General features: G+C 33.0%; 1 protein-coding gene across 1 annotated transcript; it reads left to right on the forward strand.

The window, feature by feature from the left end:
* Positions 1 to 1080: 1080 nt before the first annotated feature.
* On the forward strand, positions 1081 to 24780 carry LOC146995199 (uncharacterized). Its single transcript, XM_085826127.1, has 4 exons — positions 1081 to 1192; positions 14077 to 14206; positions 19235 to 19332; positions 24107 to 24780. Exons 2-4 carry the CDS (start codon positions 14084 to 14086, stop codon positions 24612 to 24614), a joined length of 729 nt encoding a protein of 242 aa, XP_085682253.1. The 5' UTR covers positions 1081 to 1192; positions 14077 to 14083; the 3' UTR covers positions 24615 to 24780.
* Positions 24781 to 24984: the final 204 nt, after the last annotated feature.

Here is a 24984-nt window from a genome sequence, read left to right on the forward strand (position 1 = left end):
TAAAAATATTCCGAATATTTTCCTTTTACAATTCATGCTTCTAAATACTACATGCCTAAAAATCGGTATCTTCAGTTTTTCGTCTTAATTTTTTTTTTTAATTTGAGCCTTACTTGATTTTTACCATAAACAATTAACTACAAAATACGGGACTTTAAATTTACTTTTGAAAATCAGATTTTGGCCCGCCTATGCATTATTTTTTCTTTTCCAGGTGACCTTTTCTATACTTTTTGCATTCTGTAACTCTAAATTTGTTCTTTGCTTAGACTATTATTGAGAAACAAAGGAAGGCTACTTTGTATTTTTCAGACTTCGTCCTTTAGTACTGAAGAAAAATTTTGAAGAAAATAATACATTCATTAATGTAAGAAAAGTAAAAGAAATTAAAGAAAATTCTCGATCAACAGAATCGTTCCCTTGAAAGTCACTTTACAGCAATATGAGGATGACTTTTTATCAGTAATGGGGAAAGCTTTATATTTATAGCCATAGATATATGTATGTAAAAATACAGTAATGGGAAAAGCTTTATATTTATAGCCATAGATATATGTATGTAAAAATACAGTAATGGGAAAAGCTTTATATTTATAGCCATAGATATATGTATGTAAAAATACAGATTTAGTGTTTAAAATAGAATGCTTTCCTGTAATTTTTAAAACGTAGTTAAAACATTTAAAAATACATTTGTATTGTTAAATGTCTCATTGATCAAAAAAGTGACATAAAAATTTATAATGCATTCATAGAAATGTTTATTAAAATATCTGATGTAAAATTCCAGCTCTAAATTAAATCGATGAGAACATGAAAATTGAAATGAATAAAGTATTTCCAACGAAAAGCTGTAGATATTTTCAATGTACAGCGAATATGGCAACTTACTTGTCACTATAGCTGCTTCTAACAATGCACAAAAAGAACAGCTTTCTCTCTGGATAATTGTACAGACTTGGCGTTTTTTGATTAGTTACAAAGATCACCTGACTTTAGACATTGTGATTAATTTCTATGGGGATATAAAAAAAAAGGTTCATTGTATATTACGCAATTTCTGCAACACCTGGCAAAGTTATGACACGTACAATAGGTACACCGAAATTATTGGCGTATACTTAAATTGCATCTTCTGTAGTAGTTTCTTGATCTCTAGTGGCCATAAAACAATTTACAAATCTTTGTAAACGTAAGTAAAAACTTCGCTTTATCTTTTGCTTTCACTGTTCCACTACTGAAAATAGTTTATGCTAAAAACGGCCCATTAATCAAATACTGACTTCGTTTTATTTATATTTATAATTCAGGAAGTGTCACTTGTCAGAACAAATCTCTTTAATTGTTAATTGTTTGACGAAATTAATTTGAACTTAAATTTTTGACTGTCTTAAGTCTTTCTAATAATTACATAATACTATCTTAGAAGTGGCACTTTACCATGATGCACTGAATTTTTAATTTCCTTTTCAGACGTGAGTTTTGGTCTTCTTTTTAAATTCCTACTATTAGCTCATACTTTACCTATAACTTGTTCAAATTTTCAGTCGTTAATAAAATACTTTTTATTCATCCACTCGAGTTCAAATACATTTTTTAAACTTGTAATGGATGGCACTTGATGTTAATACAGCGTTTTTACATATTAAAGTCAATTCCTACTTATTTACTTATTTATTCCTGTTTATCGGAACTAAAGATAGGCTGTTTTTTTTTAAAATATATTATTATAAGACTTACAAATAATGACCGTTTATTAGCAATTCTCAAGTAACGTAAAAATTAATTTTGTAACAACTTATAAATAATAGTACATGACTGTGATAAATGGGATTGTAATATTTAACAAAAATAAGTGGCAACAGTAAGAGAGTTCCAAAGATTTTTAAAGTGCATGGAATTAAAGAATTATAGTTTTACAGAGTTGGATGAAGCGGATGTAATGTCCCATTATGTAACGAAAATTCTCCCCGCATGTCTATATTAACGTGACAACAATATATGTTTAAAACATAACCCTTTAAAATGTCCCTCGCTTATTAAAATAAATAAATAGCACTGTAGATTATGCGGTAATATAATCTAGAAATAAAACTCTTCGCAGCAGGTCGAGCATACTACGTCGCCTCGAGTCGTGTGAAATTATTAGATGGAATATTAATTGAAGAACTTAACTGCTCGAAACTCACTGGAAAAGTTCCTTGCAATAATGAAGCATTACAAGAGATGGATAGAATGAGAAATTATAGACTACCATCAGCTTCATAAATTAGAAACGAAAAAATGTTAATACTGTTAATAAAAAGTAAAGATAAAATTTTTCTTTGTTTACCTAAGTAGGAAATGAATAAATTTTTTTTTATACTCGTATTACTTGTTTTATTTCTTTTTCACAAGCGCTTCCCAAATATCTTGCGTTCTGTAACTTTCGTGAATTTTGCCTTTTAAAAGATCTGAAAAGAAATCATTTGCGAAGATTTAGAAACATGCTTGGATTTCATTTATTTATTTAAACGAATACGCATATATTCCAAATTTGTGTTAGATCTATTTTGTTGCTTATTTATTTTTTAAGCCTACTTAAAACTATTTCAAACTCTATTGTTAGGAAACAATATGTATACCAGTTTCGCAATTTAATTACTTCGCGTTATTTCAAAACACTAAAACGCAAATTTAATAAATTCATCTAAGATTATTGAAGATGAACTGTAAATCTGTAACTTACTATTGGTACAATAATATATAGTACATTAATATACTATGTTTGGTACATAGTATAAACTTACTATTTGGTACATAGTACATTACTATACTATGTACCAAACAACAACTCTTGAAGATGAACTGTAAATTTATTAGTACTATAATGCAATTCACACAAAAAATAAATTATTGCTTATTTGATTTCTGCAATTAATCTGAAAGTTATAGTAAAATTAATTAATCGTAAAATAATTAACAGGAAAGCAACTCTTACATTCACTTTTTTTATTTTCAGTTCTTTTCACATGTTTCCTAAGGTTCTAACCCTATATTTGAGAACAAAAGGAAATTTTTGAGTACTTTATCATAAATTTGTGTCTATGCGATATCAATATGTTTCATATATCTGCTCGAAGCGTTATGCAAGAAGCTGGCGAATAACAATATTCTGTGGAACTTTTTATGCTTATTAATTCAAATGCATCTAATCGTTCATCAGGCTTATTTTTTGGCCAAAGAGAAGGTGATATATCGTTTATCAGTTTATACATAGAATACAATGATTAAAATACAATTTAAAGTTACTTACATTGTAATATAAGAAGAATTAATTCAAAGAACAAAATGTAAATTTGATTTTATAAACAATATATTAGCGATTTTAATTTAAAGGTTAATATTGCATCACGCTGACTTTTTAAGAAAAAAAAAGGTACTATTTGGTTTTGAGGACCATAAAAAATCGCCAAACTATTGTTGATGCCAGTGCTGCCAAAAATAATTGCGGCAACCCTAATGCAAAAAAGGAAGTATAATAGTAACTATTTAGGATTGATGTTTTAATTTAGCTGAAAGGTTAATTTCATCTAATGCTTTTTTATTATTATAATTTATATAAAAATGGCTAAAATGACTGAATGGAAGCATAAGAGTAAATAACTATTTCAGATCATTATTATAATTTGTTTAAAAATTGCTAAACATTACTGAATGGATGCCTCCATCGCTATTTCGCTACCGAGTTATCGCTAAAGCATAATTTCATCTCGTTAGCTGTTAAAACATAATTTTCTATAACGAATGATTTGTTTCTTTGAAAAAATTCTCGGTAAAGTGCAGAATCGTCCACTTATTTGGTTGCCGTTTTTCACAAGGTAAAAATAATTGGATTTTTGTCAATTTTCTTTTACTTTTTAAGTGAAAATAAGTCGATGTTTACATAGATAAAGTCAAGGGTGTGCTAAGTGCCATTTTTGTGCAGTTCTTGGATTGTTTTTTAAAGTGAAAATAGGTCGATGTGTACATGGATACCAAGTACGTGCAATTCTTAAAAACGCGTGAAGCAGTGGATGATTCTGCACTTTACCCAAAATTCTATTGCAGACTTTCCGTCATGGGCAATTCCCAAATTGTTAAATCCATAGGATATCAAAAAAGGATTTAAAATTAAAAAAGGATTTAAAAATTAAACTAGTATTTCTATGGTGTCTTAAGAAATATAGAACTATATAAACTTACGCAATCTGAAATCAGCGCGTACGCTAGATTTGACGCGTTGTTAAATGGGCGCGTTTGCTAGATTTGGCGCTTTTGCGCATACATTTTCATTGCAATTTTTTTACGGTCCTCAATTTTTTTGCAATTTTTTTACGGAATAGTACTGAAAAGAAAGTGTTAGAACATTTATAAGATTCAAGCCGGAAATCGTTAATTTTAAAATTATTTAGAAGATTCATTTCTTTATCTAATCTGCAAGTTAATAGTAGGTTATTCACATATAACTTGTACTCTTAATTGTTGAACCATGTTCAAAAATTTAAAACTTTCTCCACTTTACTATACACATTAAATGAATTATTATAGGTAACATAACCAGAATTTCTCTGTTTAAAACTAGGGCACTTTTTCGCCTAATAGAGCTTAAATTGCTGACCTTTCAGTATTTTAATAATTGAAATTTTGTTAAATTAAATAAGAAAAAATATAACATTATTATTTGGCACAATATTAATATCAGATTATTATATGATATTTTATTACTATAATGTTGTTACTGGACGTTTTATTAATATTAAACATTTATTATGAAGAAATTATTGTCGTTTAGAAAAGCAAAAGTAGAGAAACATGTATGACCTCCTATAAAAAAAAATTCTGATGTGAACACCACATTCACAGGATTTCCTTATACTATTTATTAAATGATGTGATGATGTGACCATGGATCACATCATTTAATAGATAAGTATGATGTAACCACAGGACTTCCTTACACTGTCTATTAAATGATGCACATTTTTTACTGCATTTAAATTTAAACTTATTTCCCGGAATTTCGTTAGAAATATATTTCTCATTCAATCAATTCAGTTCTCACTTCGCAGCAAGGAACAAAATATATAAAAACTCAAAACATCTTCATTAAAAATTGTAAAATACACAAAAAAGCTAAAATACCAAATAGAGTTAAAAACCATTAAAAAAACAATTTTTACAACTAAAATGGCATCGAGAGTTTTTGAAGTTGATGCAGAAACTGACTTAATTCACAATGCTACTAAGTTTAAAATGTAAGCAAATGGAGGCGTTGTTAGGCTTGGAGAAAATTAAACAACTTTTAAAGTGCTGATTGTTCTATAACTATTGCATGCAGATTAATTAAAGACATAAAACCTTAACAGAAACATAAGTACGATATAATTCAATCACTTTCAAAGAAAAGAAATGCACAATTTACCAACATATAAGTACAAAAACTTAACTCACCAAGCCGGGTAATAGAATGGGTATTAAATTTATATACATTTCATGCTGCCGATTGCAACCATAAAGGGATGTGCACAACTACATGCCTTAGCAGTCCCATATGCAAATTTCAACGTTCTGAGGCTTTGCATTATGCGAGATACATGCATACGTACGCATGTACATACAGACGTCACGAAAAAATCTCTTCTGAATCCATTTTAAATTCATTTCACAATCCTTTTTGGGAAAAATAGTCCTTTACTCTGTCCATGCGTACAAATGTGACACAAAGACATCGAGAGCAGTCATCATTAAAATGGCATCGAGAGCAGACAAAATGAGTATTTTCTTTGAAATACCCGAAATTTTGGCGATTACAATACTCGCTTTACTTCGTACAAGGGAGTAATAAAATACAAATTCTGAATATTTTACTCGATTGTTTTAAAATGACACTAATTACAAATACCCTTTTAGCATCCAAATTGTTTTATTGCTAAAATCTGGTAAAAAAAAAAAGGGAGTAAAAGCATATTCCTCAACTTAATCAGAAAGCATAAGTAACAAATGGTTTATTCTTGTTCAAGCTCACTAAGGATTAAGGACATAAGAATTATGAGTTGAATTAGGAAGAGTTGTAAACGTCCGATTATATGGATTTTAATGATGTTATGGCTGTTGTGAATGGATGCCATTTTTGATTGCACGTTGAATGTTAACAAAATCTGACTCGGTAATATTAACATTTATATTTAATTCTAGGATGATATATATTTTAACATATATTCACTTATACACAATCACATTGCATGTAGTTACAAGATGAGCATTTTTCAGTTCGCAAGTCCGCATGAGTAAAAATCAAGAAAGTCATATTACAGCTACGATAACATCACGGAGGGAAAGAGAGGTGAGTGCATGCTTCACCGACGGCAGCCAGGAACCGGGTAACCAGTTCGAATTTTCCTCCAGAGAGGAAGAGGGAGAAAGCTGGTAGCGCCCTCTCTCGGGCAGCGAACAAATAATAATAATAAAGAGTTCTCCACAATGTCATAGACAGCAATTTCAAAAATTAGTGTTAAGTAAATTTAATTTATTGCCAGCTTGGCCTAGTGGTAGACTTTTATTGATGCTTTGAAAAAAAATCGATTGAACTGCATTTTCTAAAACAGATTGTGATAGATCGATATACGAAACAACAAATGATGTTTTGATTTCAATAAATGAGGATGCATCCTTTATGAAACCAAGAATATCAATATTTACGAGAACTGAGTTAATACGATTTAACCTTTCAGTTTTTAATTTAAAGAGTAAGAAGAACATTTCTAATTCCAAAAATGTATAGTAAATTTAGATGTGAAGTTTCATACTCTAATAAATTAAAGTAAAAACTGCAAACCAATGGAACCCGCTGGGAAAGCCAATTTTTAGAAAACTTCTTTTAAATAGATGCGGGACAAGACTTTTCAGTAGTTTTTCTAATTATCATGCTCAGTTATGAGGAAAGTATTATGCAAGTCTTTTTATAAACAGATTTGTTATCTTTAATGAAACTTTTAAGAGACCTATATTCGAATGAATATTAACTTGAGTGTGTACATGGATAGGCTCAAAATTCCTAAAATTCCATTTGCTGGATAGGCCCACCAGCGGCCGAGCGGTAACGTCGCTGAACACTGGTAGTTCGGTCTGAGTTTCGAATCCCGCGAACGGGCTGGCTGCATGGGTATTTTCGTGGTTTTCCCCATGTGTAAGGTGCATACGAGCCAGTTTCCCTTAAAAAGTCCTCCACGAAGGCATCCTTCCTTTAAGGCCAGATAGCCCTCGAGTGTTTGCCGTAATCTAATAAACCTAACCAAACCATTTGCTGGATAAATACTTTAGAACTTAAGTGTTTATATTTACATATTTTAAAGAAAGTACTTTTTGTTGAACTGAAGCCCTGAAATTATCAAGAATCAATATAGATACTATTTTGTAAAAGAAGTTTCAGAAAATTGGCAAAATACATTTTTCCAATTTTAAACAATCCTTTAGAAATTCACTCAAATGAACGAATACTTAAAGGTCAATATGAATGAAAACATGAAGCTGCGTAGGTATCATCATAATATAATAATGGTACCGGAAGTTTAAAAAAAGAAAAAGAAAAAAAAATTAACAATAGATTTCGTTTCGTTTAGTTGATTATGGCAAAGCACCACGAGGGCTATCTGCCTAGGCGAGGGATGCCTTCGTGGAAGACTCTCTAAGCGAACCTGGCTCGTATACATGTTACACATAGGAAAAACCACAAAAACATCCATGCAGTTAGCCCGTTCCTTTGGAATCGAACCCAGATCGTAACTACCGATGTTCAGCGACTTTACCGCTAGTAGGCTGTAAATGATAGAATGACATATGTGTGCTTCATATTTTTCTTAATTTTTTAATATTTAGGTAACATTTTTATGAAATTCTGAAAATTAGACTTACCTTATATATATATATATATAATATAAATTATTAAGATGTATTTGAGCAAACCTATTTGAATTTATCTCCAAGAAGAACTGAATTAATTAATCAATGATTGTTTGTACTTAAAAAGATTTCACCTATTCAAGCTTTTAAATAATCTTACATTCACTAAACTTCCACGTATTTTGCCTTAAATATACAAAAATAGATTCCTATCAGTTTATGAATGTATTTTTACGCATAAGAGAAAATTTAAAACGATACTTGACGAGGATAAAATGTTTTATGTGCATACATATATTCGACTATTATATCTGAAATTTTTCGTTTCGAGGTACATTTAAGGCATTGTATGGCATGAGTGCTTTTATGAGTAAAGTTGTTAGTTAACACCTCCAGGTAGTAGTTGAAAGATCCGTATTTTGAATCATACTAACGCCATGACTGATTTTTCATGTTTTCTCATTTACAAATTGAATCTCCTTTGTATTGTCATTTACCTTTGGTATTGTTAACGTTTTATTTGAAAATTTTAGTAGTCTAATTTTGTCTTTTTGTTTAATTTTAAACTGACTTGTTTCTCCTTCAAATGCTTGATTTATTAAAGTAGAGAGTTACTCAAGCAGAAATATGAAATGTTCTTGAAGTATTTTAAACTAGCATTTTATTCATGCACTATTCAGCAATCCGATGAAAGATTTCCGTTATCTCAAGGCATTACTTGCAGAACGAAATGAATCTGCAATTATCACATTAGCCCAAAAGCACAGTAACTCATGGTTTTTCTACTTTCTCTTTATTCCTTCAATTTATCTTATGCAGCCGTGTGAAGACTGCAGATATCTGTGAGCGGGTATTTTTATTTTATACAATTAAAAGTCCTATTTTAAGTGTTCATTACGTTTTCATTTCCATTATCAGACGCAGACAGATAAAATAAACACACAGTTAAGCATTCATTATGTTACTGCCACAAATTACTAATTAAAATATTTTTTTAAAAAAAGTTGCTAACTGTTAAGATTAAGCGAAGGCAACTATTCACATCAAAACTTGATAACATGAAAATTCTTCATCATTACCGTGTAGCTACTTCGTTGTTACTATGCAAATATATTCTACTAGCAGCTACGCTAGCAGCCTTCGTCTGGCTTTTAAATGTACCATAAAATGCCTGAAGGGAAAACCAAACGTTAAATTTAAAAACTGCGCAGAATTTTACTCTGCAGAAAACTTCCGAAAAAAAACACAATTTTTTTTTAAAATATATTACATATAAAAAAAATTAACCAACTTTCCGTTGAAGAAAAAAAAATCATGCTAATCTTTTCAATATCTTACAAACGGTGGAATAAGCAAAAAATAACATGAAAGAAACTCAAAAAACAAAAATTTCCGGGCCGAATTTTACTCTGCAGAACAACTTTATCAAAAAAATCAATAAAAATGTATTATATATATAAAAGAATGACAATGAAATATGCCAATCTCTTAAAAACAGTGACGTAAGAAATACGATGAAAAATTGTTGCCAAACCCATATTTCTAAAAGAATGAAACTATTCGAAATGATGCGATTTCATCAAAAATCTATCAACAACAATAAGAAAGGAAATTTGTTGCTAAAATCACATTTTTAAAGACATGAGATGTGAGAAGTGTACTCGGAAGCTTCATTTAAAAAATGTTTTAAAAATACAAAATATTATCATTTTTCCAAAATTCTTTTTGTAAAAGTAGTCACAAGGATGAAAGTTTAACGTGTCCAAAAATCAAAGAAAAATAAATTGTACATTTTTAAAAATAAACTTTTTCAAAAAAAATCCCGTTGAAAATTTGTTAAGCTCACTTTGTTAAATAAATTCGTATTAAATCGATTTATTGAAACACGAAATTTATTTTAAGTTCGTAAAATAGCTAAGTGCCTAGGTTTCATGACGATGTGAAAATGGAGTGTGTAGAGTAAAATCTCGCTTTCCTATAGTCCATTATGTCTCAAAATGACGCGATTTCGTCACAAAACATAAAATACAAACAATTCTAATTCGAATTTCGAAAAAAATTGCTTCGAGGTGCACTGGCTCTTGTCTAGATGCACCAATGTACAAAATTTCGTAGCTGTGAGTCTATTAGCTTACGCGCAGGGCGAACGAAAGATACAGACACAGACAGACTCTTTCTTTTATTATATGTAGAGAGTGAAATCCAAATCAAAAGATCCATCTGGTATCGCCATTTTCCACATCTTCGACTTCGAAAATGCTGGTCTCAGGATATCGTCATTGCCATCAATTCCATACATCCGTAACCATTATCTTTAAAGTACAGCAGCAGCATCATTAGCATCTGAAATGGAAAATCTAAAAGAGAAATAAAAAAAAAGGGAAAGCGGTATTCAGAACTAAGTTTGAAGTAGTTATCATCAACACTCTGATTGTACGTTTCCTAAGCATCAATTAAGAATTCTTATTATCCTTGAAAATCCTGATCGCCACTTCATCATCATTTAGGCCATCGTCACATGAAATATAAAAGAAAACAAATATCTTTAATTTATTAGTAGTTATTTTAATTTAGCTACGTCCCCTTCTTCTCTTAAAAACTACTAATATATGAATCTAAAGAGATCATCGGAAAACTAATCCTCATTATATCCTCTTATTAATTCTGCAATGCGGTCATTTCTTTTCCAAACCCCGTTCAAAATATAAACAAAGAAATCAACTCTATAAATATCCCATTTGTGAAATGCGCACTCCCTTTCCTGCCTTGCTCTCACTAAGCAACGTATGCTACTCATGTCTCCGCTTCATCCATTGAGTAAAGATGTGATAACTTGTATAAAATGTGCGGGTGCTTGTCACAGCCAAAATGATGTGTGACTGAGAAGATGTGGCGCAAGAATTAAGTGTCCAGAAATAAATTGTGTCTTGCTATCTATGCCAGGTCTGTAAGCTTTTCTTTCTCCATTAAAAGTCTTATGAATCTATGCAACTCTGTCGCTGTACATACACTGAAAAGAAACATCAAATTTCCACAAAATTCATTACATATATATATGTATTTAAAATTCAAGTTTGATTTGATAATCTCGTAGAAAATAAAAAGATAATATTAATTTTTAATTACGAAATACTCATGAAAAGAGAAATTTTGAAAAGTGCGAAACTTATTAAAGGTTGTGGAATGAAACATGTTGTGAAAAGCTAACATTTTAAAATGTGAAAATTTAAATGGATTATAAAGAGTTGGAAAGAACTCAGCAAGCATTCGAAAGACATTATTATACAGCTAAAAATGTTCACTGCAGTTATCTTCACTAAGAAACTTGCATCTTGTAAATTAATATTTTTTTAAGATTTTGCAAAAGTGAAGGTTCTGGTGTTCAGATAGCTAAATTCAAATTTTGACTGAAAATAGGGTTTTAATATGAAATTTAAAGGAAACAGCCGTTTTGTTTTATAAAATAAGAGGAATATAAATATAAATAAATTTATAAATTTAAACATTTTTTTTAAATTAAATACTTTTATCCAGAGGAAAGTATTGGTGAAAAATTGAGAGCTGCTGCCTTAAGAATATATTCTTTCTGACCATCCATATTTAAAATGCATTAAAATGAAAACATTTTTAATATAAATATATTTTACAAGAAAACTATTGTCTATTCCATTGAAAGATTCTAATATGCTTGTCCTATTATTCCTTATAATCTAATATACACTCATGTCCCTAAATTAAGGATAATGCAATATCAGGCAAAGGAAGAGTTAGAAGCAAAACAAATTTGACTTATTTGTAAAGCTCATTTATTAAACAAAAGGTAAAGCTACCTTTGCTATATGTTGAAGAAACTATATGTTTGATATTATTAAAAAAATTGGCGATTTTTTTCTCCCTGGAGCAAATTACAAAAAAAAAACCTATTTACAAAAAAGCAATATTACATGGTTGGTATGATTGTTAATACATTGTATGTCTCCCAGACGATGCAATACAGTCCGTACAACGCCTAGGCATGCTGAGTATCAAATTATTGATCTGATCTTGGGGAATATTACACCACTCAAAAAGCAATGCTCTCCGAAGTTCCGGTAGACATGTAGGAGGAGGTTGACGGGCTGCAACTCGTCGACCAAGCATGTCCCACACGTGCTCTACTGGATTCAAGTCAGGTGAGAATGCTGGCCAGTCCATACGGGTGATATCCTCCGATTGAAGGCATTCGCTTACGATGTTTGCACGGTGAGGACGGGCGTTGTCATCCATAAACACAAATTGTGCGCCCATGGCGCCCCGAAACAAACATACATGTTGTTCCAGAATGACGTCCCGATAGATTTGGCTTGTCATGGTTCTAATATGAACATGCAGGTCAGTTCTGGAACCCAGAATAATTCCACCGCACACGAGCACTCCTGCACCACCGTAACTGTGTCGTTCAATGATGTTTTCTTGGTGGTAACGGGTACCTGGAGCTCTCCATATGAAAGTCCGGCGAGAATCAGACTGCAAGCTAAACCTGGACTCGTCGGAAAACATCACACAAGCCCACTGTTGCGGTGTCCACAATGCATGCTCTCTACTGCAGGCTAACCGCAGGCGACAGTGAGTTGCAGTAAGTGGAACGCATCTGACAGGTCTACGAGCATATACTGCCCTAAGCGTCTGTACACGGTCTGCCTTGAAATTGTCGTACCAGTGGCTGAAGAGAGCTGACTAGACAGGTCTGAGGCTGTGCTTCGCCTGTTTCGTTTGGCAGTAACTGCCAAATACCGGTCCTCATTCGGCATTGTAACTCTGGGGCGACCTGTGCTGTAACGTGTGCTGTAACTTGTGTCTACTCCCATTACCATCATCTTGGAATCGTTGCCAAAGCCTGGAGATGACACTCTGGGCAATTCCAAGTTCGTCTGATACTTCCAGTTGGATACGCGCACATTCCAGGCGGCCGATAATTCTACCACGTAAAAAATCATCCAAATGCGCCCTTTGTGTCATAACTATTCGGTTATTGCACTGAAATGCTTATAAAGCGCCTGCGAACAATTTTACTTCTTTGCCTGTATTCCTTATATATCACTCTCTTACACTCTCGTCATTGTGACGTACCATAGGTGTCATCTTGTTACTTCCTGAAATTTGCATATGATTTTTGAAGATGTGTGTAGTGATTTTACAGGTGATATATTTAGTTTAGAGTTCGATTTCTGCATGACTCCGAATTATCCTTAATTTATGGACATGAGTGTAAATACAAATCCAGCAGAAAGCACTATTCAGCGGCTTACTTTAAAAGTTAATTTTTCCCTTCTTTTCAAATGTCTTCGTGAACTAATTGAAAGCATACTCATCAGGTCTAGGGTTCGAAAGCCGCCGAGGACACTGCCCATTTCTCATAGCTCCTGATTAAGAGAAAAACCAAACGACTCTACGAGTGGCGCCCAATCTAAAAGGCAGTGCATAATAATTAGTCACCACGAGGATTTGGTGATTAGATCCGCTAATCCCCAGTCGTTCTTTAAAAGGGGACGTATATAAGGTATTTTTTGCCTCCTTTCTGCATGTCTTAGTGGTGTAATTGGAAGCATATTTGACGCGTATTCGAAAGGTCGAAGTTCGAATCCTGGCGAGATTATAAGGTATTTCTCCCGCCTTCTTAGCATGCCTTCGTGGTGTAATGGTCAGCACACTCGGCGCGTATTCGAGAGGTCCGATGTTCGAGTCCCGGCGAGGACATTGCTGATTTTTCACGTCTCTAGCATTAAAATAACCTAGTGTCTCTGCAGTGGCGCCCGGACTAAAAAGGTGGTGGATGATGATTCTCCACCACCAGGATTTAGCGATTGGGTTCCGCAATCCCCAGTCACCCTTTAAAAGAGGGAGTATATAAGGTATTTCTACCACCTTCTTAGCATGCCTTTGTAATAGAATGGTTAGCATATTCGGTGCGTATTCGAGAGGTCCGAGGTTCGAGTTCCGGCGAGGGCATTGCTCGTTTTTCACTTCTGCTTCTAAATATCCTAATGTCTCTACAAAGTCATTGCACATGTTTTACGCCTTAGGCTTCAAAATAACCTAATGACTCTACAACTTATGTATATAGCAATCATGTGAACTAGATTAAGTATCTATTTTCACAATCCATTTCTTTTTCAGATTTTCCATGATGAAGCTTGCCTTATTTCTGCCTGTCCTAATCATTCTAAGCAAATTTGTCTTTGCACAAGCTTACCTCATGACAGTTTTAGATTTTACTAGACCGTTGCCGTTGAAAATAGAATTGAATGTAAGTATGATATTGTGTTTTCCTTAAATGTATTTCTGTTATAACTTAAAAGACTGCTAGCGTATTTCAAATAAAGCAACAAAAGTCTTCTTGGGAGTTTATAACTTCATAACCAGAACATTTGAAAATATCTGTTAACGTTAATCAAGTACTTCCATTGATGTGCACTTTGAAGATAACAAAATTGCTATATAATCAAGCGAGTTATGGTAGCATAAATTTTAATTCTTTTGTACCCACAGTCGCTGTTTATTCAAAATATTGAATTTTTTTTAGACTTTGATGTAAACAACAAGTAAATTAAAATTTTAAAACTTAGCTCTGCCTGTACTTAGCTCTGCCTCTACTTTTGTCGTTAAATATTTCATCCTTGCAATATTGGGAGATATTCATGAAATTTCGTTTTAGAATATTCATAATTAAATATTAAAATCGCTGTTGTACTTAAATGTAATTGAATTATAATGCTAAACATTTACATTTAGAGAGGTATGATTTGAGTGGTATCGCGAAATAAAAGATTCAAATCTATGCTATCGGTCAACCTGTGAAGACAACTTCACGGCAAAGCACAGCACTAAAGTACAGCTCCCGACTCGGTCGATCGCTCTCAAGTTCATCCCTGTACTCAATACGCACATTACACTCAAGACAGGTGGGGTATATATAGCCTTAACCTACCTTCGAGAATATTCTCGAGAAAACCGCTTTAAAATGCGTTCTAGAACGTTCTTGTTCCGTCTATAGCATATCGCCAATTTTGTAGCCAAATGGAAGATTTTGTGCCAGATGTGGCAGCCCTGTCTTTTCTTTCCACTTTCTGGCAACCCTAACACGCCACTTTAGGGGAAGCTATCTCAACGCAGCTGCGCAATTCGCAACAATATCGACAATTTTCGACAAATATCACCAAATGGGCAATTTTGTGCTAAATCAGGCAATCCTACCTGTCCCTACTATTTTCTGGCAACCCTAACATGCGGGGAAGCTATCTCATCGCAGCTGGGCTTTCGCAAATATGTTTCTTTCTTTAACGAAAATCTTTAATTAATAGTAAAATTGCCTAATTTCGCCTCTTAAATTAATTCAGTTAATTGGCTAGCGCGCGATTTGTCTGCACGATTTCAATGAATGGAAGCACTTTATGTCTGTTACGTTAAAATATTTTAGTCCGTTGGATAGATAGGCCTAAGGGTAAATTAAAATTCACATACGAACTATTGCAAAATGGAAGCATGAGAATGTGCTATCATTTTGTAATAACTCCAGTCAGAGTTATATTGCCAGACTACGCAGCAGTTCATTTGAAGAGAATATGCTTGTTTTCTTGTCTCGATAAAGCAATTGAAAATAAAAGAATTTACAATTACATACAGTAAGTTAAATCCTTTGTCAGAATAGCGGATACCATCATAAAAAGGAAGATGCATTCTACAGGGTTCTTTTGAGGAAAAACGTGAACTTGTTATCTTTGCTTTCGCATGCTTTTAATGTTTTTAAAATCTTGATAAATTTAACTTTTCGATGTTTCTGTGGACTAGTTAAATTCTCTTAATTTATTGTCATATCGTTCATTACCTTCAAATAATCCCTGCAGACTTTTCTCTGTTTGGAACAGGTTATTCAGAATATAAGAACAGTTTCATATTGTCTGTCTTCTCCCGTTTTAAGAATGTCATTATCCCTTTCCGGCACGCTACCTTTTAAAGTCGGAGTTTTGATTTAAAAAAAAAAAAGTAGGCAGTCTAATTAGGCCTAGAGAAGTACACAAGTAAAATTTTGTGAAGATGGCACTTACACCCGCAGAATCATCAGTGTGCCCAACGCTCTATTCAATCTCTCTGCCCAACGTGGGCACACTGATTGAATAGAGCTTCGAAAAGAGTGCTGAAACGAGCATTTTTGTCAATGAACTGACCGATGAGATGCGGAGAAACAAAGAATACAGACTCTCAGTTGTCCTGGGTTATCGGTGAGCCCAGTCTGGGCATAACTATGGTTCGCCGTTTGATTTTACGCAAGATTTCAAGGTCAAAATTTAAAACTAATATAGAATAATGATATTAGCATACAGCCAAAAAAATAACTTAGAAATTTCTTTTTAATTAATTCCTTTTATACGTTAAAAAAATCTGGAAGATTTCTTTGAAAAATGAGGGTCTTAGAAAACTAAACATGGCTAAAATATATGGATTGGTTTGTGTTGAGATGCTATCTACTATAAATAAAGAAGGTTCAGAGTTACCTTTTGTAACCTATAAATCCTTTTTCCTTCAATTTTTCTGTGCGTACAGAAGAACATTTTTAGGTGTGTCCAGACCGGACACACTGTGCCGCAAAGAGTTAAGAACGTAACGTCCACCGGAGCTCTATCAAATATTTAACTGCTGCAACTTTTCTAGCTTTCGTTAACAATAGGAATATCATGCATTAGCAGAGTTTGACTATGCAAGGAAGCTGAAAAGTAAAATTGTACAAAAAACTGTTTTTAATTTTTATCGTGAAGGTAAACTGATGGGAAACTCTTGGGCAATTTCCATCTAATTAAGCCTAGGTTTTACATTTTCTTATTCTTTTAATAATCCTGTCTAATGCTTTAGTTTAAGGGGAGGGCGGAAACAAGTTAAATCAAACATTTTTGTGAAAACTAAATGTTTTGGCAACCTTCAGCAACCGGACAGGAACAATTTCAAGTGAATATTAGACTGTAAAGTGAACATTCAGATGGCTTACATGACCAGAAGTCTTTTCAGAGACTTGCTATGAAAACTAATTTGTCTTCCAGTCACTTACTTTAATATTGTTTATCATTTGCTTTAGAAGGAAGTACAGGAGAAAATCTTGTTCATTCTTCTTTAACTCCTGGATGTGCCTGAAATATCGTTTAGAAAAATTAATTTATAGTTTGTTTTAACTAATAGTTAAAACTTTCCTGTATCTGACGTCGATGTAGTCAGTCGTAACTGAAAACATTCTTAATAGAGCTACTAAATTCCAGGTACATTGCTCACAAAAGAAAAATGGTACAATTCTATATCTCCCGTTCTACTGGACAGATCGACGAAATTCAACTTGCGTTTTTCATGTCCCGAAAGCGCTACTTAGGATATGTATTAGATTTATATATAGCATTGTTTTAATATAGGTATTTTAACACAAAATATGACATTTTCTGAAATAATATACCATTTTTTTACCATATTTCAATTTTACGACTCAAATTAAGTAAAACTAACAAGTTTTGTAAAAATCTCACGAGTAGATTGTAAAATTAGCTCTTAAAATTAGCTCCTCAATGTTAATTGAGTTTGGCATATAATGTACTTATTAATCTCTCTTTTTTTATTAAACTTATTTGATTCTTCCTTTCACATTTCGAAATTCAGGTTCAGTCCAAATAAAATTCGCAGTTTTTATGATTTATTTTTAAAATTAATATTTTTAAATAATTTTTATGCGTTTTAGAAAAAACATTTTGAATTATAATCTATAAAAATTTACAATTATCTTAAGAAAGACGTATTTCTAAGCATACCTGCAAAAAGTTACAGCTTTGTATTCAAAATTTCCGAAGATATACGCAAATTTATATATGGTGAGTTTTGAATTTTGGCATATTTGTTGAAAGCGATAAAACATCAAAGGTAGTTTATACAATTTGCTAAAATTATTTGAAAATAGGAACGAAGTGACTTTTTTCCTTCTCCGGCATAATGGAAGGAGGTTTGAAAGGAAAATTCGTTACCATATATTAGGAAGTTCGCCAAGTGAATATTCTTGGCGTAAACTGAAAAAATTGCACCAAGATAAATTTTTGAATTTCTCCGTAAATTTCGTACCAAATTTTACAAAATTTAATATCCAAGCATAATTTGAGTCGTAGAACCGAAATATGGAAAAAAAATTAGTGCGTTATTTAAAAAAAAAGTCCGATTTTGTGTCAAAATATCTATGTTAGAACAATGCTATATATAAATGTAATATATATCCTATGTCGCGCTTTCGAGACATGAAAAACGCAATTTGAATTTTGTCAGTAGAACGGGAGATTTAGGACTGTCCCCCTCTTTTTTCGCAGTGTACAAAAGGCGTTCATGAAACATTCGCAGGTAAATTAAACATTTAATTAGTATGGAAGTCAATGGAACTAATAAATCTTAAGATAAAACTAATAAATCTTAAGATTCCTTAAGCCAGGCATACTTCAATGTTAAACTGAGAGATAAGTAAAACGAAGAGGCGCAATATGAGTAAATTTGTAAACTTTGAAATGCTAAACTGCATCTTTCTTTTCAGCTTCAAACAGAAGAGCAAATGATGAAAACAAAAGCGAGACATGTGTCTATGTGATAGCAACTGAGGACAGTTCGAGAGTGTTCTAACTCAATAACATGAAATGAAGCCATTGAAGCAATCTGTCTAAAAACGCATGAAAATAAACTGAAAACAAGTTCTTGAAAAGCTGATAGCAAAGGAAAATGCGAAGTCATTAACCAGAATGAAAAATATTTTATGGATTGGAAAACCTCTTAAGTAAATATATTTCCTAACAAAATTTCTCTAGCATGTATAAGGCCCATCAGGCTCTTAGTGATAGAAACGTGAGAAAACAATTATGCCTTTGCAGGTATTCGATTTTTCACGAAATAAATCATAAACACTTATTGCCTCGAAAAAATTCCAGAAAGGATTAAGCATGATTTAATTCGCAATAATAAATGAAGGCGTTATCTTTGTTGTTGCAAGGTTTAGTCTCTCTAGATTGGCAACAAATCTACTATTCTGCTGTTTCAAATGTAAACAAACATGTCCGCCATGTTATTTAAAGATTAGGCTTAACCGCACTTAAACAGGTTTTTAAATTGTTCATAATTGTACAAATATTGCTTGCAGATTTACTAAAGGCACAAAAACTTTAACTGGAAGATATATAACTGGCCCTAAACCCTCCCCCCTCTTTTTTCGCAGTGTACATTTTTTATTTAAAAACATCTTTAGAGAATAATCCTTTTTCAATGAATTTTCCAGAACAGACCAAGAAGAACCTGTATTGACCATAACGGAAGATGCGCCTTGATTACGTACAATGTCGCTGATAGAAAATATATTCGAGTATTAGATACAACGTAAGTTCATATTCAACTTTGTTATTTAGTCGCGTCGGAGATTTATGTGATATATTAATGTTACTGAAATCTCCAATACATAAACTGACAATATTGCACTGGAATCCATTGGGTTTCATCTTAAAATAGAATATATTAAAAACCACAATCTTTTCTTCTTTAAGCATATGCTGCTTTATTAAAATCGGCTTTGATATTCATAGACATTAAAAACTAGCTTAATGTTTATTTATCGGGCAATATACAATTAGTTTTGCAACAGATCTAACGAATAGAGTAGGTCCTGAGAAAAGGATTGTGTTAATTATTTCGATTCGAGAAAACAAAAGTGTGGGGATTTATTTAAGTTATTTAACAGTTAGTTTTATTTTGAAACAACTTTCATATTTCTCTGGCTTTCACCTCATGCTTTCTTGTCATAATGTGAATTAGGGCGCGTGTATTCAAATGAAGTAGAAAGAAGTTAGTAATCAAGGGAAGGTTTTGGAAGGTGAATTTAGAGAGAGAACGTGTTCTGCCTGCCTGATTGCCACTTTGTTATCCTTACCATCGGTTACTGTTGTATACTAATGATTAAATTTCTGTGGCGTTGAGCGCTTTAACCATTAGTCTTGTTTTTACGAATCAAGACCTGCCTGCGCGTTAAGGGGTGTTGGAACCCAAAATTCTTCAAAAAATGGTGATTTCGGATTTTTGCATTTTCAAATTCTCTACACTTTCATCTTCTAAAAACACCATTCTTTAGTCTTTATGAAAATTAGAACTGTAAAGAATCTAGTTTTAATTTGTCATCGAATGATTTGATATATGAGGATTTTTACATAAAAAAAGTTTGTCTCCAAACGTTTGTTCTTAGGAATCACACAGGTATCTAAAAATTTTTATGGCTTATTTATTAGGTTTCCTAATATTTACTCTGAAATGAGTTTTTTCTGATAAACTAATTTTTTTTTTTTTTTTAATTGCTAAATTTTACTATGCTTAACAAAATATTTTGTAAATTACTCTAAAATTCAAAATGTTTCAAGCGCTCATTTCAATCAGATAGGTATACTTTAATTACACAAAAAATTTCAAGCGTTTATCTATAGCAGATTTTGAAAAAAAGATACATCAAAAATGGCCAAGTTAACATTGTCGGTACAGGGGTTTTTGATATCCCTTAAGTGACTTGTGAAAAGCAGTTAGAGTAACTTAATTCTATTCCATTTTCGGTTACTTGTTACCTTCTCCGTTAAGCCAAAATTGTTGGCTTTGTTAAGCACGAGTTGGCGCCATCTGTGAATATATTGAGCTAATAAAGTTATAGAGACATAAGGTTATTTTGGAAGCAGGAGATGTGAAAAATGAGCAAAGCCTTTGCCGGAAATCGAACCACGGACCTCTGGAATACGCGCCCAGCGTGCAGACCACTACACCACGAAGGCACGCTAAGGGAGAAATACCTTATATACGCGCCCTTTTAACGGGCGACTGGGGTTTAGGGGACCCATCGCCAAATCCTGGGTGTGGAGAATCATCATCCACCACCCTTTTAGTTCGGGCGCCACTGTACAGACATTAGGTATTTTTTGGAAGCAGGAGTGAAGAAAAATAAGCAACGCCCTCACCGAGAATCGAACCACGGACCTCTGGAATGCGCGCCCAGCGTGCAGACCACCACGCTACGAAGGCATGCTAAGAAGGCGGGAGAAATACCTTATAAAGAATGTATTGAGTTAATTACTTTACACCCTTTCTTTGGACCTTGTCTTACTTCGGAATCAAGGATAACTCCTTACACAGTCTTTTAAGATCTAGTTAGTTTATGCTATGTTTTTGCTCACTATGAGAGTGGAAAATTGACTGTGTTTAATTTCGAATGTTGGGTTAAATTATATTGTAAATTCAAGGGCTATATGTGGATTCAAAAGATCAAAATTTGAAATTGCATATAACTAAAAATAAATTATCAGCTTAGAAAATACTATACAATATTAATAGGGTAAATGAGCATATGCCGCTTTTCATGTAAAGTTTTGATGAATGCAAAACTACTCAAACGTACATCTTAATTTTTAGCAAAGAATCCATTACGAAACAGTTCTCTAAAGTAAAGAAGCGATGTGTGCATTGTTTCGAATACGAAGAAAAATAAAAGATGGAACGATATTTTTTACTGATCAGTAATCACAATTTTGGCTTTCAGAAATTAAAAGAAATAACTCTTTGTAAGATCAGATAATAAAATCAGCTTCAAAAAATCAGTCCAACAAAATAATTGCAAGGACACAGTAACAATAAATAAATAAATAAGTATGTCATGAAACTAAGAAACTCAGACTCTTTTTCAATTCGAAATAAAATCATAAAATGTAATATTCGTAAATAATAAAATAAAGGTTCCACTAACCCAATGATTTTTTTTTCACTCTTTACGCCGCTCCGCCCTTAGGCACTAAACGGAACGGGAATGATGCCCCGTGGAGGTCCTTTTAAGGGAAACTGGCTCGTATCCACGTTACAGATGGACAAAACCACGAAAATACCCATGCAGCCAGCCCTTTCGCCGGGACTCGAACCCCGGACCGAATTGCCACTGTTCAACGCTTTTACCGCTCGGCCGCTGGTGGACATATTCCAATGATTTTAGTTTAATATTCTTTTAAAATGTCTGCCCTCAATTGCTACATATAATTACACAGACTATGTCTATAAAATGAAATATTCTTGAGCTGTCTGTTACATAATAGTAGTTGCTGCACATATACTCGTCGTTAACATATGACTGAGCAGGACTGTACCATTTCTTTATTCTTTTTAAGAAATATTAGCTTCTAAAACACCCCGAAGGTTCAAATCCCGCGAAGGGACAGGCTGAATGGGCGTTTTCGTGGTTTTCTCCATGTATAATGTGTATACAAGCCAGATTGCCTTAGAAAATCCTCCACAAAGGTATCCCTTCCCTTAGGCAGAAAACCCTGGAGGCTTTTCCGTAATCAAAGAAACCAAACTAAATCACCGCAGAGAAAACAATAGAGTGGTTTTAAGTCCGGTGATCTTGGTGGTTATTCCACTGAAGTGCCATGTCTAGTTATTTAATTCGAAATATGACGATTATCATTGTGATATCATCCAGGAAATGAGATAACTGTTCATTTAAAATATCTACGCATTTCTTGCCAGCTACAAACAGCAAAAATTAAATTCCAGAATCAGCATTTTGGTTTCATAACCTCACATTGATATAATTTGAAGCACAGGATCGAATTATGGTCAAAAATCGGTATATCATTTCAGAAAAAGCCCAGTTTTGTGTTAAAGTATCATTATGTTAGAACAATGCTATATATAAATCTAATCTATATCCTATGTTACGATTTTAAGACATGAAAAACGCAAGCTGAATAACCTCAAACGGCCCAGCAGAATATGAGATAAAGAACTGCCCCCATCTTTTTCGACCAAAAGGTTTTAGCTAGAATCGGCTATTGGTCTCTACACGGGATTTGGAAGTGTATCATTTTAAATGTCCGAATCACTTTTCAAATTGTTGCCACGAAATAATATCACCCTGTATTACTTTTAAAGAAATTAAATAATGAAGAAACTGTATGAGCGTATGTATGTTTCAAGCCCTCTCTAAAAACGGCAATACTTAGGGCCATCAAATTTTGAACAACGTAGTCCTTTACCCGATTTGCACGTCTGGAAGGCCGAATTTTGAATTTTATACTTTATATTTTGTAAACCTTTAAAGAATTTTTAACAAACTCGATGATTAGAAAGCGAGCATTGGTAACAATGTACGGATTAAAACATTGTTGTCTGCAGCACCCGAGACTGTCTGCTGGAAATTTTAAAGATATGTGTTTTTAAATATTTTGGGATTTTGCTAGTCAACGGAATTTTATATGGCGTAAAAACATGATATTTAATTAATAAATTTATCACGTGAAACGTTAATAATGAAAAGACAAGAAAAATGTTTGCAAGCCATTTCACTAAAAAAATGTACATTGATATGATAAATTGGAAAAAAATAGAGAAACGTATGGCAACACTAAACATTAAATAGGGAATTCTAAACATATTCTGCTATTAAAATTTTTGTGATTTTGCTGTGGAATTGTATATGGCGTAAGTGCGAAGAAAATGAGGCTTAATAACAAAGGTAAAAAGACAAGAAGAAATTTATTAGAAGCAGGGAATGCAACAGCAGACTGCTAGACGGCGAGCTCAGAGAGCGTAGAGAAACATTAACAAACCCTTTTGGGCGACAATTAAAATCTGAGCCCTTTGAGACTTTTCTTTTTTTATTAACTTACTTAAAACATGACTTAAAACATGTGCAATGACCTTGTAGAGGGATTAGGTTATTTAGAAGCAGAAGAAGCGAAAAATGAGCAATACCCTCGCCGGGACTCGAACCTCGGACCTCTCGAATACGCGCCGAATGTGCTGACCATTACACCACGAAGGCTTGCTAATAGAAATACCTTATAACTGTACGTAATTCTTGCGTGCATTTAATTGTGAAATATCTGTAATTAGCATTTGTCTGGCGCTTATAATCTCTCCAGGTTGTTGCGCCATAAAATTTACTACCATCACTACCACCGCCACTACTACCACCTTAACCCATCAAAACTTTTCATTAAAATTTTTGGGCCTTAGTTATGAATCACCCTGTTGTATAATTAGGCTGTGTCTATGTTTGCTTGGAATCTTATCTTCTTTGAAAAAAAATCCTTTTTTTGCATTATTGTAATTGCGTTAATATTTCTTTTCATAGCTGCAACTGTGACGAAGGCACCGAGTGCTTATACGACAGAGATATACTGACCGACTGTGAAGGAAATGAGGATTGCTTACTTAGCAGGTATCTGCTTTTAAATTTCAATCTCTCTGCCTACCAATATGTTTGCAAGTCTAAGCAAAACCTTTGCACATCGGACCCACAAGAAGAATATTCCACAGTTCTGGAGCGCTCCATCCGGAAAAAAATAGATCACCTGGATAATGAAGTATCTAACATCGACTATGAAATAGCTAGAGTCGTTCAAGCAAACAAATATGAAAAATATGAAAAGGAAACACCTCATCTCGATTATCAATTAGCTCACTTCGATTATGAAGTAGCTAGTCTCGAGCAGTTCGGAACTCAGATTCAGAATTTGACAATTCACCCTGACAATGAAGCAGCTCATATAAGAATCAGCCAACTCAACAGAAGAATCAGAGAGCTTATTTTAAGAACTGAGAATTTGAAATGGAACGTTTTCAGTTTCAATGAGGATTAGAGAATGAATCATCTCAAGAATGGAGAGGCAACTTATTAACCCTTACGAATACTTCTCATTAAATTACGCTGCTTTGCCATGTTTCAAATAATCGTTTTTGTTCAATATTTACTATTTCCTGTAAATTAGGAATTGTGCATCCAGTACTAATTAAATTAATTTTCAATAAATTCTTCTATACATTATGGTTATCAAGAGTTTTCTATAATCAGAAATCATTATGATTATGCAAAAGGAATTCCGTAAACGAAAATACATATCCCATTTATTTCAGGTTTGTGTGTGGGGAGTTGAAGATGATATCCTTAAGAAAATAACACTTCCACACCACATACATTTAATGAATAATATTAATAGAAAAGCTAAAGAT

The sequence above is a fragment of the Stegodyphus dumicola genome, chromosome 10, assembly GCF_044657685.1.
Source record: "Stegodyphus dumicola isolate Sdum_Otavi_A_Nest chromosome 10, ASM4465768v1".
In the NCBI taxonomy this organism is placed as follows: domain Eukaryota; kingdom Metazoa; phylum Arthropoda; class Arachnida; order Araneae; family Eresidae; genus Stegodyphus; species Stegodyphus dumicola.

Excerpts from the sequence above, each read along its gene's own strand:
- LOC146995199 (XM_085826127.1), top strand. The coding sequence starts at position 14,084 with ATGATGAAGCTTGCCTTATTTCTGCCTGTCCTAATCATTCTAAGCAAA. Across the intron at positions 14,207-19,234 it reads CGTTGAAAATAGAATTGAAT|AACAGACCAAGAAGAACCTG; the intron begins GTAAGTATGATA and ends TGAATTTTCCAG. Across the intron at positions 19,333-24,106 it reads ATTCGAGTATTAGATACAAC|CTGCAACTGTGACGAAGGCA; the intron begins GTAAGTTCATAT and ends TTCTTTTCATAG.